General features: G+C 42.8%; 2 protein-coding genes across 7 annotated transcripts in view; one reads left to right on the top strand and one right to left on the bottom strand.

Moving 5' to 3' along the window:
• Positions 1 to 996: 996 nt before the first annotated feature.
• Positions 997 to 17,342, bottom strand: HSCB (HscB mitochondrial iron-sulfur cluster cochaperone). 4 transcript variants are annotated; one of them, XM_030336091.1, is made up of 6 exons: positions 17,080 to 17,342; positions 15,044 to 15,140; positions 14,604 to 14,693; positions 13,839 to 13,983; positions 9,910 to 9,957; positions 997 to 1,135 (listed from the first exon to the last, which is right to left on the bottom strand). In XM_030336091.1, exons 1-6 carry the CDS (start codon positions 17,313 to 17,315, stop codon positions 1,044 to 1,046), a joined length of 708 nt encoding a protein of 235 aa, XP_030191951.1. In that variant the 5' UTR covers positions 17,316 to 17,342; the 3' UTR covers positions 997 to 1,043. The 4 variants fall into 4 exon arrangements, with proteins under 4 accessions (XP_030191951.1, XP_030191953.1, XP_030191955.1 ...); XM_030336093.1 differs by lacking the exon at positions 9,910 to 9,957; XM_030336095.1 differs by lacking the exons at positions 15,044 to 15,140; positions 17,080 to 17,342 and having other exon boundaries at positions 14,599 to 14,676.
• Positions 17,337 to 18,703, top strand: part of CHEK2 (checkpoint kinase 2) — a 48,569-nt gene continuing 47,202 nt past the window's right edge. For 2 of the 3 annotated variants that reach the window (XM_032595382.1, XM_030336083.2), the window contains exon 1: positions 17,337 to 18,072. The gene's annotated coding sequence lies outside the window, so the exon portion shown is untranslated. The remainder of the gene's footprint in view (positions 18,073 to 18,703) is intronic. The other variant, XM_030336086.1, reaches the window with a different exon arrangement.

Raw genomic sequence — 18,703 nt, 5'->3', positions numbered from 1 at the left:
AGAGAGAGAGAGAGAGAGAGAGAGAGAGAGAGAGAGAGAGAGCGCACACCAGTGGGGGACAAGGGCAGAGGGAAAGAGAGAAAATCTTAAGCAGGCTCCAGGCTCGGTGCAGAGCCCGATGTGGGGCTTGATCCCATGACCCTGGGATCATGACCTGAGCCAAAATCAAAAGTTGGATGCTTAAATGACTGAGCCACCCATTCAGTTCTTGGAATTTTTTAAGCAGAATTTTCTATTTTAATCTTCCTTAATCCAGAGACTTAAAAAAAGGGGGGACATTTTTTTCCTTCTAGAAATGAATCAAGAACTTAATCTGAATTTCCAAAGATCCAAAAGAGTAAGCAGGAGTTGTTCTTCGGGTGGATTAGAGGAGTGGGGGAATAGAAAAGAGAGTGTCAACTGTCCAGAAAGAAATTAAAACTGCCCCAACCCCACCAAGGTGAAGCTGGAAATGGGGTTGGTGTTAAATACCAGACTAACTGGTAATAAATATTATCTATATTCTGAAATGTAGGCCTGAGAGATTCTTAGGCACCTCTACATGGTTACCACACTGAATGCAGTTTGTGGTAACAAGGGCACTACTAATTAGAAAGAAGATGTGGTTCTAGGGTGGACGTTGGGAAAGCCTGGACCAAATCTAGTCCCCTGCCTGTTTTGTAGACAAAAAGCTACAATGACAGAGTTGAGTAGTTACAACAGAGGCAGTATGGGCCACAGGGCCTAAAGTATTTGCTATCTGGCCCTTTGTAGTAAAAACTTGCCAACCCCTTCTCCAGGGCCTCAAGCTGGCCACATCCCCACTTCCTCACTTACTGGCCTAGAGGGGGAGCATACTGTATTAAATATCACACAAAGAATGGACCACCCAAGCTCTGGCTACACTGTTTCCTCTCATGACAAACTTCGACATCCCGTGATGTTTGAGCCACAGGTTTAACTAAGATGCTATAAGCGGTCAAAGCATCTCTAGTCTCAATTAGCAGAAGCCAGAAAAGAAATATATAAGAACTTTATTTTTAAAACTTTTAAACTAGTAATCATTAGAGAGGTATCTTCTTTAACTTGATCTTTTCTTCTACATTTGAAAAGTATCTCATCTTTGTTAAAATTTCCTTGGCTTTTTCAAAATCATCTGAAATAAACAGAGACATTAATGTGAGGCTTCATTTCAAACAAGAATAAACCAACTCTGTTGACTAAGGTAGCCAGTCTGACTTACAGATAAAATTTAAAAATGAAAACTGAACTATCTGTATTTGTGTCTATGTATGTATCATATATATATGTGTATATATGTATATATATGTATATATATGAATGATATTTCTCTATCTCCAGATGGGATTACCAAATTAATCAAATTCCTTAAAGGAGTTGTATCTTAATTGGCTTAGAAATAAGTTCTCATGTAAACGAAGTCTTCTAAAACTTCCAGAATTATAGGAGCCAACTCAAATTATTTTTCGTTGCCATGTAATTTGTATAAATCTTTGGTAAATAAGACTAACTTGATATTGTTGGGTTTAATAAAATAGGCATGTTTATAGAGTTGCTAACATTAAATATAATGCAAACATACATTTTCATTCTATTTGGACTTACTGGTCAAATAACCTAATATTATATTTAACTAGATGTTTAAGATTCTAGAGATGGTAAATCTGATATTACTCAAATTAAATCATTCTGACAAACTTTATTTATCCCAACAAAAATTATGTTTTATAATATGCTGCCTAAAAATCATGTCCAAAATCTTCCTGGCAACTTGAAACCTTAGTCTTGCTAAGTAAACTAAGTTAAATAATGGATATTCATGAAATATCTAAATAACTTCTAAATAAGATAAAGTGCTAAAACATTTACTATTTTTTAAATGTTTACTTATTGTTTAGAGAGAGAGAGAGAGCGGAGGAGGGGCAGAGAGAGGGCGACAGAAGATCCCAAGTGGGCTCTGCGCTGACAGCAGACAGCCTGATGTGTGGGGCTTGAACTCACCCTGCCTGATGGCACGGGGCTGAGATCGTGACCTGAGCTGAAGAATGATGCTTAACTGTATGAGCCACACAGGCACTACTAAAACATTTACTATTAAGCAAAAGTTTAAGTTTATATACTTTTTTTTTTTAAGTTAATTTATTTTAGAGAGAAAGAGGGGAGGGGCAGAATCTAAAGCGGGCTCCCTGCTGTCAGCACAGAGCCCATACCGGGCTCGAACTCACGAAACCATGAGATCATGACCTGAGCTGAAATCAAGAGTCGGACGCTTAACTGACTGAGCCACCCGGATACCCCGAAATTTATATATTTTTGCCTATTTATTTATTTATATATATATTTAAATGTTTATTTACTTTGAGAGAGAGAGAGAGAGAGAGTGTGTGAGCTGGGGTGGGGCAGAGAGAGGGGGGGGGTGGGAGAGAGAATTCCAAGCAGGCTCCATGCTGCCAGTGCAGGGCCCAACTTGGGGCTCAGTCCCATGACCTGAGTGGAAATCAAGAGTTGGATGCTTTACTGACTGAGCCACCTAGGTGTCCATTGGCTATTTATTTTTATATGGTCCATGGAGGCCAAGGATTTTGAGTCTCTTAATAAACATGTTCTTGCCATATTAAAAAAAAAAATGTATTATAGGAAGCATATATACCTCTACATCTTATGAGATGGTATAGTCATAAATTTGCTTACTACTACAGAATACTGGCATATTATAGTTCTCAATTGTCTACTTCCTAGTAAAGTAAAGCTTACTAATGGTTAAAATTTATAATCAATATATAAAAAAATATGACTACAACTTCAGGGTACAAAGATTGGAAGAAACGTAGGATATGTTTTTATGTGAAAAGTACATGAAGAATGAAGAATATGTTTCTGTTGAGATAAAGGAGTAATTTTGTCCTAAAGTAGAATGTGAAGGAAGGAAGGAATACAACAAAATATGAATGGATATTGAAAGTTGTAGAGCATTTGTGGAAAAGGAATTTTATGTTGTGAGGTCAAAGCTGGTTAAGATTAAGTGGATTTATATATATTTTTCAAATGAATTTCAGTTTTTTAGTTTTATTTTTTTTTAAGATTTTATTTTATTTTTCTCAAGTAATCTCTACACCTAATGTGGGCTCAAACTCATACCCCTAAGATCAAGAGTCGCACACTCCACTGACTGAGCCAGCCAGGCGCCCCTTGAAATGAACTTCAACGTCAATAGCGCACTGATAGAAAACCAGAGTTTGGTTTTCGTTCTGTTAAAATGACGAAGTTTCTTGGGTCATTGGTCTGCTCTTAATAAAAGACTGCAAAATATTTTTCTTAACCTTTTGAGTAATCTGCCTAGGAAACATACATTGTGTGTCTTATCAAAGTAACTTCCTGTGCTTCATGTTGTCTTTATCATGTCCTTCACTGCTTCAGAGAAGAGTCTTCTCCCTATTTGGAGCTAAGGTTCTTTATTTTTCATGTTACCGCTTGTATTTGCCTTTGAAATATTTTATCATCACATTGTTAAGTGGATAACTAAGTATTGTTTCACAATGACCTATGATCCTAAAATATTTAAAGCATTCGACACTTCAGACAACTTCCCAAAATCAAGTTCTAAATAAAGTCTTCCTGACCTAAAACTAAGTTTGAATTTTCTGAGGGTCCCTGGAGAACCTCAAAGGATTTGTTCTCTCACCTTCTAAAAGGAGAGATGTTAAACTAATTAGGTTTATTCGATGAAATTATATTACATGGGAAGCATTGTCAAAGAAGAGATACTTAACTTTCTGGAGGTTATATTTGTATGGGTAGAATGCTATTATTTCAGAAATCTTATAAAGTTCCCAGAAATTTGTGAATGCTCTATCTATAATAGGTTCTTGCATATTGTGATCAGCCTAATTATTATTTCAAAATGTGCTGTGTTACAGAAACAACCACAGTTCCTTGTCAACCGTAGTATTTTTACAATGATCTTTCATCAGGTCTTTAACCGTAGTCACTTTAAGTCTTCTGCTATCCACAGAGAGTTGTTCCTTTACGCTGATGCTTTCCTACAAGCTCTTGCAACCAGCGACATGGCAGACTACTGTAGTTAACAAAAAGGGCCTGTCTCAGAGACCCTCGAAAAAAGATTGTAACCAGGTACTCCTGAGGTATAGCCTTCTGATGGCATTGCTTAAATAACCCTGAGACTAAAATGATAAATGAAGTTAGGATTTTCAAAACTCTAAAGAAAAAGTCTTGATTTTGGCTCAGGTCGTGATCCCAGGGTCACGGGATCGAGCCCTGTGTTGGGCTCCATACTGATGGTGCAGCCTGCTTAAGATTCTCTCTCTCTGTCTCTCTCCCCACCTGTGCTCTCTCTCTTTAAAATAAAAATACATACATACATACATATATACATACATATATAATAAAAACAAAACCAAAAAAGCGTATGGGTTTATGACTTAACGATCCAGGAAGTTTTAGTCTTGTTTTTAAAAAAATATTTAGGGGCTCAGTTGATTGAGCACAGATTCTTGATATTGGCTCAGGTTATGATCTCATGGTTCATGGGTTAGAACCCTGCAGTGAGCTCTGTGCTGGCAGCAAGCCTGCTTGGGATTCTCTGTGTCCCTTTCTGTCTGCTCCTTCCCTGCTTGGGTGTGTGCTCTCTCTCAAAAATAAATAAATAAATAAATAAATAAATAAATAAATAAACAAACAAATAAATAAACATTTAAAAAATATTTATGTATTTATTTAAGTTTTTACTTAAATTCCAGTTAGCTAACATAACGTGTCATATTAGTTTCAGGTATACAATTTAGTGATTCAGCACTTAAATACAATACCCAATGCTCATCTCCTTAATCCCCGTCACCTACTTAACCCATCCCCTCACCCACCTTCCCTCTGGTAACCATCAGTTTGTTCTCTATATAGAGTTAGAAGTGTGTTTCTTGGTTTGTCTTCCTCTTTTTTTCCCATATAATCATTTGTTTCATTTATTAAAAAAAAATTTTAACGTTTATTTATTTCTAAGAGAGTGCATATAACTGCCCCCCCCCACCATACACACACACACACACACACACACACACACACACACGTGAGCGGTGGAGGGGCAGAGAAAGATTGGGACAGAGGATCCCAAGTGGGCTCTGCTCTTACAGCAGAGAGTCCAATGCAGGGTTCAGACTCATGAACCATGAGATCATGACCTGAGCTGAAGTCAGATGCTTAACTGACTCAGCCACCCAGGCACTTCTCATTTGTTTTGTTTCTTAAATGCAAACTGGTACAGCCACTCTGGAAAACAGGATGGAGATTCCTCAAAAAGTTAAAAATAGAACCACCTTATGACCCAGCAATTGCACACTACAAGGTATTAACCCAAAGAATACAAAAATACTAATTCGAAGGGAGACATGCGCCCTGATGTTTATAGCAGCATTGTCTACAATAGCCAAATTATGGAAACAGCCCCAGTGTCCACTACTGATGAATGGGTAGATAAGTGGTATATACATATACACAATGGGATATTTCTCAGCCATAAAAAAAGAATGAAATCTTGCCATATGCAACAACATGGATGGAACTACAGAGTATAATGCATAGCAAAATAAGTCCATCAGAGAAAGACACTATTATTTTCATGGCACTATATCTATTTGCTAGGCTCAGGAAGATAGTCAATAGAATAGAACATAATTTAAAACATTGGTTTTATGACCAAAGCTTTGATAGGAATGTCACATTTGAAAATGATGCATAAAATCAGACAGAATGGACAATTTTAAGGAGGTAAGGTTGACTTTATGGAGCCAAAGCTTACAAAGCCCTCTAGGAAAAAACTGGGCTGGCACCTGGCTTATAGGGTTCCCAGCCTTACATGTGAGTAAAGTAGGTCATTTCCCAATAGGCCCAGGAAATTTAGGATGTTTTGGGAAACCTCGAGAAAAGAGGAATTCACCCGAGTCCATAGGTAGTGCAGGTGATGTCTGACAGTGAATTCTTCACTTGAATTCCTAGCATTAAGAGGCTTTTTAAAGTCCAATCTGAGATTCCTTATAAAAGGTTCCATAAAGGAAACTTAATCTGTATGGTTGATTACCATTCTCATTTCACTCATGTTAATAATTAGGCCAACTTTAATGAAACTAAAATTATTTTGCAAACAAAACTATTCTTACTTTGATAACCTTTTTTTTTAAGTTTTTAAATTTATTTGGGGGGGGAGGGGCAGAGAAAGAGGGAGAGAGAGAATCCCAAGCAGTCTCCGAGCTTCCAGCACAGAGCCCAATGCGGGGGTTGAACTCACAAACCGTGAGATCATGACCTGAGCTGAAATCAAGAGTCGGAGCCTTAACTGAGCCACCTAGGCACCCCACTGATAACATTTGATTAAAAAGGGGGGTGACTGTAGAGAGAAATTTCATGACAGTGGAAAAGTATGTCACACCCAGAATCTATTTCTGCTCATTGTCTCTGAGGTTATTATCTTCCCGAAAACCGAACTGGATCCTTCCTGCCATCTTACACATTTTGTCAGCCCTTAGCAAATTCTTTTTTTTTTTTTTTAATTTTTTTTTTCAACGTTTATTTATTTTTGGGACAGAAAGAGACAGAGCATGAATGGGGGAGGGGCAGAGAGAGAGGGAGACACAGAATCGGAAACAGGCTCCAGGCTCCGAGCCATCAGCCCAGAGCCTGACGCGGGGCTCGAACTCACTGACCGCGAGATCGTGACCTGGCTGAAGTCGGACGCTTAACCGACTGCGCCACCCAGGCGCCCCTACATTTATTTATTTTTCAGACAGAGAGAGACAGAGCATGAACGGGGGAGGGGCAGAGAGAGAGGGAGACACAGAATCGGAAACAGGCTCCAGGCTCCGAGCCATCAGCACAGAGCCCGACGCGGGGCTCGAACCCACGGACCGCGAGATCGTGACCTGGCTGAAGTCGGACGCTTAACCGACTGCGCCACCCAGGCGCCCCGCCCTTAGCAAATTCTTAATCCTCCTAGTTTCCTTCAATATTTGCCTTCAACTCTCCAAATTTCTGTTTCCCATTTTTCTCCTTCTCTCCTGACTTGGCATCACTGAGAACTAAAACCTGACTGCCCAGGTCCTTATTGGGACTCAGCTTGTCTTGTGGTTGCCCTTTCCTCCAGGATCTGAAAAAGCCCTGTAAGCTAATGCCAGACAACTTGATATAAACATCAAAGAACCTGTCACTACAAATCACGTGTGGGCAACCATTGCTGCCACTTGGGCTACCCAGAAAATCCACCAGAACTCCTGTGTCTTCCATGCTCTGCTCTGGAAAGTAGCCATGACTGTGACATTGATGTCTATGCCATCACTACTGGCATTCAAACTATAAACTAAGATATCTATCAGATTGTCACTGGCATCCTCATACCACCATGTAAAGATGCTTAAGAGTTTAGAGTCTTAAGTGACTGCCCACCCTCTGGACTCAGAAACTGGCTTTATAGTCTGCTCCCACCATTAATCTTTGTTTTTCTTTTTGTTTCCATAGAGATGCTCCTCATTAAATGCCTGACTGCTCATGTCATCCAGTAAATATCTTCTCCTACCAAGTAGCAACAGATGGTTCAGCCAGATCTTAATAAACAAAGGGAGATCGAATGAGAAATGGACTTCCATTGTTCCGAGAAAGAAGAATGTCTCTTGCTGTCTCTTTCATACTGTTTGTTGCAGCCAACACTAGAAAATAGGGCCTGTCTCTTAGTGTCTGAGCCCCACTCTAATTAAGCCCCAGTTAGCAACTCAGGTCGGTTTCACATGGACCAACCCCCACTACCTTCCCATTTTTGTAATTTTCATTTCCCAGACTCTACTGAGACAACACTCACCCCCCTCCCTACTCCCTCATTCTCCCTTTAATTTAAAATGCTCAGTCATCTCTGTACAAATTGGAGTTCAGTTCACACCACACACTCTTTTCCCTATGGCGATAGTTATTACTGATCAAAACCTATCCTCACAACTTTAACTAGTATATGGCTTTATCTTTGACAGTATGCAAGTATCTCTTTGAGTCAATTCTTCAGGGGTAAACTCAGAAGTGGAATTGCTGGGGGTGCCTGGGTGGCTCAGTCAGTTAAGCCTCTGACTCTTGATTTCGGCTCAGGTCATGATCTCACAGTTGGTGAGTCTGACCCCCGCATCAGGCTCTGCGCAGAGCCTTCTTTGGATTTCTCTCTCTCCCTCTCTCTCCTCCCACTCCAACAAATAAATACACTTTAAAAAAAAAAAAAAAAAGAAGTGGAATTGCTGGATTGTATGGTAATTCTATTTTTAACTTTGAGGAAATACCGTACTGTTTTCCACGGTGGCTGCACTGTATTACATCCCCTTCACTAGTGCACAAGGGTTTCAATGTCTCTAGACCCTCACCAGTACTTGTCATTTTCTGGGTTTTCTAATAGCCATCCTAATGAGTATGAGGTAGTATCTCACTGTGGTTTTGATTTCCATTTGCCTAATCATTAGTGATGCTACACATCTTCCCATGTGCTTATTGGCCACTTGTATATCTTCTGTGCATGTTCTATTTCTTAAGCTGAGCAGTAGGGACATGGGTGTTTTTGTTTTTATTCCTTAAATTGTACTTACGTATTGTGTAGTCTTCTTAAAAATTATATTTCATAATCAAAAACATAAAAATCTGCCAACATGTGCTAGGAGATGGTGGAATACGTGAACATCTTAGCCAGTGGGCTGGGTTCATGGATTTCAGGCAGATGTATCAGGCTAGGTTCCAGACTCTTCTGCTGTTAATCTAGCTTTCTCTCACATCTTTTTAGAGACCTTCCCTCTGCCTATGCCTCCGAATGGGCTCCTACAGTCCCTGCAAACTGGGCGGTACCCTGTATAAGCCTATGCCCTCAGCACTAGCTGGACTGGAATGGGCATCTGGCTCCATCAAATCCCCTCTCTCAGGAATCCAGAGATGGGTCTAGGGGACTCTAATCAGATGGTCAAAGTCTTTGTTCTTATAAGGTAATAGACCAAGGAGGACTAAAGAGTCATCCCGTGGGGGAGGGCATTTTGGAGCACTGCACACTAATGAGGAAGGTGATGGAGCTGGTTTACAGTGAGGAGAGGATGGAATGGAATTGCCAGAGGCACCGAGTCCGTGACCACAGCTTTGGTTCCAGACTGCTTTCTGGTCCCCAGGCTTTGCCCCAGAAGAGCTCTTATCACACTGTGTACTATAATCATCACAGGGACTTTCTCTTTGGATTCTGGGAGATAGTCCCAATTCATTATAATAATCTCCTTTTGATCTGGGCTAGCTTGAGTGGCCTTTTGCTTCCCACAATCAAATGATCTCTCAGGTAAAGGGTAAAAGGCCATTATTCTGTTATTTAAGGGGTGGCATAAGTCTGGGATGGAGAAAAAGACTGTTCTTGCTTGAAAATAGCTAGAAAAAGACCCAATCTCTTCAACCTGGGAACCGGGAGCAATGGGGACCAGGATGAATAGCCCATATTTGTAATTTGGGCACAGCTCTGCCACGGGCTTCTCCTCCTGGGCTTTGCAGAAGAAAGGGGTGTGCAGGCTTTGCCAAATGTTGATTGTGCAGCCTTGCCCTCAGGATCTGTCTCTGTTGGCCTCAGCCTACAACCCTCACCTTCACTTCTCCCACTTGCTAAAGGGGAATAGAAGCACTTTCATCTAATCTTTCTCTGGCATATCACTGTTTTTTGGCAAACCACTTGGTTCTCTAGCAAGGCTGTGAATCCTTGAAGGGAGAAATGTAGGCTTGCCTATATTTTATAGCTCCTCATGTACCTATCCTAGGATGGATATATAATAGCTACTTATTGAATGGAGAGTTATACCTCAGTGCTTACAATCTATTTTCATATTTAAGAAAGTCAAGAAATGAAGAAAGTACCTTGTTCAAAAGCTTTGCTCACATTGTCACTCAATTCCTTCTGTTTAGCTGAAAGAGAAAATCAGTATCTTAATTTTTCTATTCAAATAGACTAATGATGTCAGGGTAACACTTTGTAGCTGGTTACAGCACAACACAACACAACACAACACAACGGGGAGCTTAGATTCCAGGGTAAGGCCTCATAAGCTCTGTCTCCACATGTCCCATGAAGACAGCTCCTGTTTGGTGCAGCTGACCCTAGTTACATTATGTTTTTCTACTTACGAAAGGTCTGAGGGGTGGGGCGTCCGGTGGCTCAGTTGGTTAAACAGCAGATTCTAGCTCAGGTCATGATCTCACGGTTTGTGAGTTCGAGCCCCACATCAGGGTCCTTGCTGTCAGCATGGAGCCTTCTTGGGATCCTCTGTCTCTCTTTCTCTGTCCCTCTCTCTCTCTCTCAAAAATAAATAAACATAAAAAAAAAAAAAGGTCTGAAGGACAATCACTAAGTCTTGTAAAATGGCTATAGAGTCATAAAAATAAATAAATAAAATAAACAGGACAAGGAAATGCTTTGATTATCTCCATCAAGTAGTATGAATCTTCCAGATTTCAAGCAGGAGAAAATTAGCAAGCTCAGATTGCCTAGGGCAGGGCATTACAGTGTTTCAAGCAATCTCTTGCAACTTCTACAGCCGCCCAGGAAAATGAAACATTTAGATTATGTTGTACCATAAGAGAGAAGATGCCAAACGAGGTAGAGAAGTGGCCACCTGATGTTTCTGCTGGGTCTTCATTAGAAAATGAAGAATTTTATGTGTGTTTTCCAGATATAAATAGTATCAATCATTTATATGGTGCCTGCTTTCAAAGCATTTTCAAACATGTTATATCCACATTGCAGGCAGTTACAGGTATTGGGAGATGGCCCTATGGTCACATGGTCGGTTGAGTGGAGGAGCTGGGAACAGACCCCAAGTGTCCAGATTCTCATACAGTGGCGGGAAACTGGCAATGTGGTGTTGGCAAAAGAACACTGGCTTAGGAGTCTAGAGGCTCTGAAGTTCTGTCCCAGATCTAACTAGCCCTATGCCCTCGAATACGCACTCACTAACCTTGGGCCTTAGCAGGTGCCTATAGGGAAAGAAACTTAGGAATTAATCTAAACGAAGGTCAGTGACCTGTTCAAAACCAGACATTTACTCTAGGGCTAGAATAACCCCCACCAATGACTGAGCACCTGCTACAGGCCAGACACTGTGTTAAGCGTTTACCTGTTTTATTTCATTTACTTTAATCCTTGTAACAACCAGTACTGATGTTATCTCCATTTTACAGATAAGGAAACTGAGGCTCGGAGGGGTGAAGTCACTTGCTCAAGGTCACATATAAATTCAGTGGCAGTGTTGACAGTGCACCCAAGACTCCCTTACAGTACAGCATCATAGTCCTCTGCCTTCCAAAGCTGTGCAGATGGGGCTTCTAATTGCAAGCACTGAATTCTTCTCCCAACACCACTCAGGTGTAAGGCTGTTGATACACTCCTGGCTGATAGACCTCCCCTCACCAATTGTCATTTTGCTGCTTTTAAACAAGTAATTCTTTGATCATGATTCACTCAATATTTACTGAGCCCCTGTTATACACCAATATACCCTGTGAATAATATTCCACGGGCTGAGGATATGAGGGGACCAATAAGCAGATACAATTTCTGCCTCTGCAGAACTTCCAGTCCAAGGAGGGAGGGAGGTTGAAATTGGTCAAATAATCTCATGTAGAACAGTAAGGTTACAACTGTGATTGGTCCTACAAGGGGGGAGTGTCCACTGTCAAAAGGTATAGATAAAGAGGTTCTCTGAGGATTCTCTGAGGGATGATTGCCCCCAGATCTGGAGGAAGAAGAGTTAACTAGAAGTAGAAGAGGGTTTCAAGCAAAAGAACAGCCTGTGCAAAGGCCCTAGGGTAGAAAGGTGCTTGATACAGATGAAGAACTAGAAATAGCCTGTGTGCCTAAGGTGGAGAGGCAATTGCGAGGAAGAAGACAGACCATACAGGTTCCTGGAAGCCCATAAGACTTTGATCTTTAACTGGGAAGCCAGTTAAATTTTAAAGTAAGACCAAGGGTAATGTGATTAGACTTGGGTTTCAAAAGATCACACAAATCACAATGTAGGAATATATTTGATTGAGGGTACAGCTAGACCAGTCTAGAGCTACTGCAGTTGTCCCAGTGAGAATGAATGGTAGCTTGGAACAGGGTGCTGGCAGTGAAAACACAGATTTGGGTCACATTTAGAAGGTTGGCATTTCGAGATTTGGTGACGACTGTCTACGGGGGTAAGGGAGGATAAGTTGTTAAGAATGCCTCCTCAGTGTTTTGGACTTTACAACTGGATGGTGTCATTTACTTAGGGAACATCAGCAGAGGAGTAGTTTTTTTAAGGAGGGAGGGGAGAGACTCATGAACTCCATTTTGGACACAATGAGTTGAAATATATAAACTCCATGAAGACACGGGCCCGGGCCATGTGTTTCTTATTCACTGTGTCGTGCACAATGCTTGATACATAGTAGGCATGCCACAAACGTTTGTGAAAGTACATACGTTTATACAATCGGGAGAATTTGGAAACTTTTGTACATGGCATGGTTAATTTTATGTGTCAACTTGGTTGGGCTATGGTCCAGTTGTTTAGTCAAATGCTAGTCTGGATGTTGCCGTGAAGGTATTTTGTAGATGTGATTAACATTTACAGCCAGTTGACTTTAAGTAAAGATTAGCTTTGATAATGTGGGCATAGAAGTCCTGCCTGAGTTTCCCAGCCTGCTGGTCTGCCCTCCATATTTTAGACTTGCTAGCTCTCACAATTATGTAAGCCAATTCCTTAAAATAGGTTTCTCTCTTTCTCTCCCTCTCTCTCTCTCTCCATGTATACATATATACTATTGGTTCTGTTTCTCTGGAGACCCCTGACTGATACACTATGCAATAAGATGGAAAGCGAAGCAATGAGATCAGAAGTCAGTTTTTCAGTCTTTGCTCTGCAAGGTGACCTTGGGCATTTCCATGAACTTTTAAGGCCTATTTATTCTTTTTTTTTTTTTTTTAATGTTTATTTCCTTATTTTTGAGACAGCAAGAGAGAGAGCAAGCGAGTACAAGGGGGGAAGGGGCAGAGAGAGAGGGAGACACAGAATCTGAAGCAGGCTCCAGGCTCTGAGGTGTCAGTATAGAGCCTGATGCAGGGCTTGAACCCACGAACCCATGAGATCATGACCTGAGACCAAGTTGGACGTTCAACCAACTGAGCCACCCAAGCTCTTTTTTTTTTAAGTTTTTATTCATTTATTTTACCAGGGGAAGGAGTAGAGAGAGAGGGAGAGAGAGAGAATCCCAAGCAGGTTCCACACTGTCAGTGCACAGAAAGCCCTATTTATTTTTGTCAGAGACAATAATAACATCTAAATGATGTCATGTGGGGGCGCCTGGGTGGCTCAGTCGGCTGGGCAACCAACTTCACTCAGGTCATGATCTCACAGATTGTGAGTTTGAGCCCCGCATCGGGATCTGTGCTGACAGCTCAGAGCCTGGAGTCTGCTTGGGATTCTGTGTCTCCCTCTCTCTCTGCCCCACCCCCACTCACGTTCTATCTCTCTCCTTCAAGAGTAAATAAAAACATTTTTTTTAAATGATGTCATGGGTAGGAAGGAGGATTGCAATCTGCAAAATACTATTACATTCTTGGTTTAAGGCTGCCTTCTGGCAAGCTATGGATGTTGCAAGTCTAAACTTCAGACAAAATTGCTTTCAGTATAATGAAGAAAAAAAATACTCCCTGAATCATTATGATGACCAATACATAGTTTCATGTTCATTCTCCACTTAACCTTGGGCATGTACTCACAACAGCAATAAAATGCATTCAGTGGTATTTTATCTTTTACCTCTGACAATAGATTCAATCTCTTTCATAGCAGCTTCACTTTGAGCTTCTGCAAGTTTTTCATTGATTTCCATTATTTCCATGAGGAATTGCTGGTCCATTGCATAATCTGTCCCTTCGGGAATCTCTACTCCATGGAGCTTTAGCTATTGGGACATGAAGCAGAGAAAGTAAGGTTGGTTGAAGAAACTGTGGCCAGAGTCATAAATCCTACTCACCCTTCAGAACAGAATACCATGCATAAAACAAAAACAAAAACAAAAACGGAACTGTCTTAATAGTGAGAGTGTGAAGGTAGGGTATGAGAAAGTCACACTGACATAAGAGAGCTGGGACAGGATTCCTCTCTGCTCCCTGGGACTGCGTAACCCTGGAGGAGTCATTCCTCCACTCAGGAGACTGAACTAGATATTTGTAAAGATTCTACTAAATCCTAAAATTCTAAGGTGCTAAACTCTTCCCTCCGCTCCTCCCCACCAAAAAACCAAACAAACAAAAACCCAAATTACTCTTCCCTAAATGCCATCAACATCCAATCCTTGAAATTTAGAGAAAATGGTAAAAAAAAAAAATGCAGTCAGGCAAGCAGATTTACAAGTATTCAGAGAAAACGATCTCCATTCAGTGTCTTTGAGGCTAATTATTTTTGGGTCCCTAGACTAACTCAGGTCTCAAGCACTCTTCTGCTGAATACAGGGGAGCAGCTGTCCCACAGCACAATGGATACCATGTAGTCAGGCATAGAAGGGTTGGGAAATCACCTTACAAGGTATAGTCCCCTGCTCAGCGGGGCCAGGAGGGTCTTATAGGCATCATTCACCAGGGTCGCATGCTTCTCTGAGAAGTCTTTTTCAGTCTGTTAGTGGAGATGAAGATAATCTTATTACCATCGGTATAGCCACATTACATTCACAAACTGTTTCATAAAATACTGATGGGCCGGCACCTAAGGAAGTCATCAAAGTAGAACTGGTGTGGGATGAGCTGTCTTTATTTTCAACAGATGGGTTCTAACTCTTCTGGGAAGTCAGGTAAAAGCTGTGAGTGCAGGGTAGATCCAGGGCCTGGCAGTCTGGGGTCAAGCTGTCCCAGGGTGGAGCTGGCTGTTTAGCTCTGTCTCTGATAATCACATCACTGCAAAGCCACTGCTACCCACCCCACCACGCACTAGTGTTTGGGTATGATTAGGGGTGGCTCACAGGCTACCTGAGACCTCTGGCTGAAGAAATCAGGGTGGACAAGACGCTGTAGCTGCTGGTACCTATTCTGGAGCTTCGCTGTGTCCACTCCGAAGGCACGGTTGCTGTAAGGAAATTGGGGGATAAAATTCATGCCTCAAACATTTTTGTATTTTTATACTGTGGGCCTGGTTCCTGTTCTCATGGGGGAAGATGCAATAAACATGTAGAGAGAGAGATAACCTTAAAAAGTGGTAGGTGCTGTGAAAGAGAAAAGGGTCGGGGCGCCTGGGTGGCTCAGTCGGTTGAGCATCCGACTTCGGCTCAGGTCATGATCTCGCGGTCTGTGAGTTCAAGCCCCGCGTCGGGCTCTGTGCTGACAGCTCAGAGCCTGGAGCCTGTTTCCGATTCTGTGTCTCCCTCTCTCTCTGACCCTCCCCCGTTCATGCTCTGTCTCTCTCTGTCTCAAAAATAAATAAACGTTAAAAAAAATTTTTTTAAAAAAGAAAGAGAAAAGGGTCAAAAAAATTAAAAAAAAAAAAAAAGGAAAGAAAAGGGGTGCCTGGGTGGCTTGGTCGGTTAAGCGTCTGACTTCGGCTCAGGTCATGATCTCGCGGTCCGTGAGTTCGAGCCCCACGTCGGGCTCTGTGCTGACAGTTCAGAGCCTGGAGCCTGTTTCAGATTCTGTGTCTCCCTCTCTCTCTGACCCTCCCCCGTTCATGCTCTGTCTCTCTCTGTCTCAAAAATAAATAAACGTTAAAAAAATTAAAAAAGAGAGAAAAAGGTCAGAGAAAGGGGTAGATGTGGTGGACAAAGAGATGACATTTGAGCTGAGACCTGAATAATGATGAAAAATAATCAGCGGTGCCTGGTTGGCACAGTTAGGCAACACACTCTTGGTCATTATCTCAGGGTTCATGAGTTTGAGCCCTGTGTTCTGGAAGCTGCTTGGGATCCTCTCTCTCTGCCCAGCCCAACCCCACCACATAAATAAATACACTTAAAAAAAAATAATCAAAGATTAGAGGAAAAAGTCATGCAGAGGCAGAGGGAACATGCAAAGGCCCTGAGGTGCGAACGAGATGGGCGTGTTCCAAGAACTTAAAGGATAGTGTTACTGCAGCCCATCATAAGTATGCAATGACTGGCAGGGGCAGATCCCAGAGTTAAGGGGACCATTTCGAATCCCACCCGATCTTTTGAGAGGCCAGGTCCCTTCATCTTAGTCTCCCACTTTATTTTAACCCAGTCCCTTTCACTTTCTATTCGTGGAGTCTGCCCTGTCGTAATAGTTTGGCTCGGTCCAAACTTCACCTCTCTCCAAGCTCCTCGACCATTGGAGGAAAACAGGAAAAAGTCATTTCTCAGTCTCTCTCCTTCCAAATCTCCCTTCTCCCTCAGACTCAGACCACAACGTTCAGTTTTTCGGTGCTTTTACACCCTATTTTGTTTGCTTTTCTTACTAGATTATCCATTTATTATAAAGGGATGTAACTCAGGAGCAGTCAGATGGAAGAGATGCGTAGGTGGAAAGTTCCGGGGAGCTCCCAAGCCCTCTAGGTGCACTATTCTCCCAACATCTCCATGTGTTCACAAACCTGGAAGCTCATTTATTCCCTTATTTTGCATAACACCTCAGTACACCTTTCTGAAAATCCTCACTCCAACTTTAACCATTTTGACCCTGTCCTTCAAGTCTGCTTTCTTTGGCACTCCAGTACATTTCCCTCAGGCCCCGCCCCTCAACTTCCCTTCTCAGGTCCCAACCCTCCCTCCACTGAAGCCTCCTTCAATTCCCCCAGAATTCCATCCCCGCCCTTCCAGTCCTCCCTCCATTCTGGTCTCTATCGATCAAAAGCCTCTCTTTAGGCCCACCCCTCAATTTCCTCTCTCACCGGCCGCAATCCCACCCTCCCAGTCCCCGCCCCCAGTTCTCTAGGGCTCCGCCCATCGACCTAACGGGTCCCGCCTTCTCCTTCCCAAGCATGGTCGGCCCTCCACGCTAGTTCGCCAGTCCCGGATGTGTCTCTCGCCCGGCGCATTTCCTGAAACCGCCTTCCGTACCAGTCCATGAGGCTGAAGTAATCTCGAGTGAGGTCAGGTGGCTGCAGCGCGCGGCACTGTGGGCAGAAGAACCCGTCTCCCCGCTTGGGGACCCCTGGGCCGCCGCAGTTCCAACACTGGGGGGAATTGTTTCCGGCCAGAGACGCAGCATTGCAGCCTAGAGGTCTCCGCCCGCGGACCCCTGCGGGCCACAGCCCCCATACCCGGAGCAAGGCGCCGGTCCTGCCGCCCCACATCTGGCCGCGGCCTGTCTCGCCACGGTCACCTGTGGGGGGAAACCGTGAGCGAGGGCCCAACCAGACTACTGCTGCTGATTGGCTGGGCAGCTAAGGGGGCGGGATAACCCGGGGGAACCTGGATTCTGGGAATCCCGCTCCTCATATTAAACTACAACTCCCAGAAAGCATTGAGGCTACGCGTAGACGACCACATCGGCTGCTTTTCATTGGTCTGGCGGCGGCGGAGGGCTGTTTTGATTGGCTGAGGGTGGAGTTCGTATGTGCTTGTTTAGCGCCACAGTGCTGGCTGCGGCTGCTGTGAGTTGTGTGGCTGCAGGTGGGCTCACGCGGTGAGTCATAGCGGGGAACTTTCTCTTGGGTGTTTGGGGGGTTCGATTCCCGTTCTTGGGGTCTTGATGCGAGCTGAATCTCCTGAATTTTCACTTTGGTTTTTGAGCTTGGTTTGGGGGAGGAGAGGAACGCGTGGGCGACTGTCTTCCTTCGTAGATGAACTTCGAGGTGAAGTTCACTTCCCCTGTTACTTACAAGCTGAAACTGGCCCAGACGTGCATGGTAAGAAAGAACAAAGTTGTGTTCTTCAAAATCAGAGGGAAGTTGCTTTGTAAAGAGTTATATACATGTTAGTAATTATCACCATATTTTAGATTCAATTTCGAAAAAAAAACCTATTGAGAACTCACTCTTAGCTGCTAGGCGCTGCAGGAACTGGAAACACACTGACCTGTGTAAGAGGATGCCCTGCGAGTGTCCATAAGTAAGTGTGTGGGATGGCTTGGCGAGGAGAGGGTAGGAGGGCACCAGTCCACCTTGGGATTCAGTTTCTCTATTTGGAAAAAAAAATGTGTTACACTTGTAAACCCTTTTCCGGTTGTCTGATTCTTTGGGACTGGAATTCTGTTCTCCCAATTATCAAGCATTGCTGGGGGAGGAACGTTCATGTGTCATCTCATTTAATCCTCAAGATCTGTCTACTCCAGATTTGTTTGCCTCTAACCTTTCCATATACTTCCTCCTCATGGCTGAGAGTAATGTGTTTTCCGTTTGGTGGACCCTTACCAATAAGCAAGGATAGCAGCCACTACTTGACACAGTCTTTTCCCAGTTTTCAGGGTGGAGAAGTCTCGCTCAAAAAGCTGAAAGAGGTTGCAACCTTGACCGAGGTAGTATTAGAGCTGGCGTACCCAGCTCTGGCATCACCTTACTGGTGTGGCTTAAGAAGAAGTCATCAGGATCTTTGTATTTGGAAATCTATATAAATGTCAGTGTGAGTAATGTTTACTATGTTCTCCTGGAGGAATACCTGAGTATGGATATCTGGGGAGAAGAGAGAATGCCCCTCTCCCCTCTTTATAAAAATCACATTAAGGATTTAAAGTTAAGGATTG

This window comes from Lynx canadensis, chromosome D3 (genome assembly GCF_007474595.2).
Source record: "Lynx canadensis isolate LIC74 chromosome D3, mLynCan4.pri.v2, whole genome shotgun sequence".
Lineage (NCBI taxonomy): Eukaryota > Metazoa > Chordata > Mammalia > Carnivora > Felidae > Lynx > Lynx canadensis.
The sequence above is the reverse complement of the archived record's forward strand: the minus strand, read 5'-3'. Positions and strand labels throughout refer to the sequence as shown.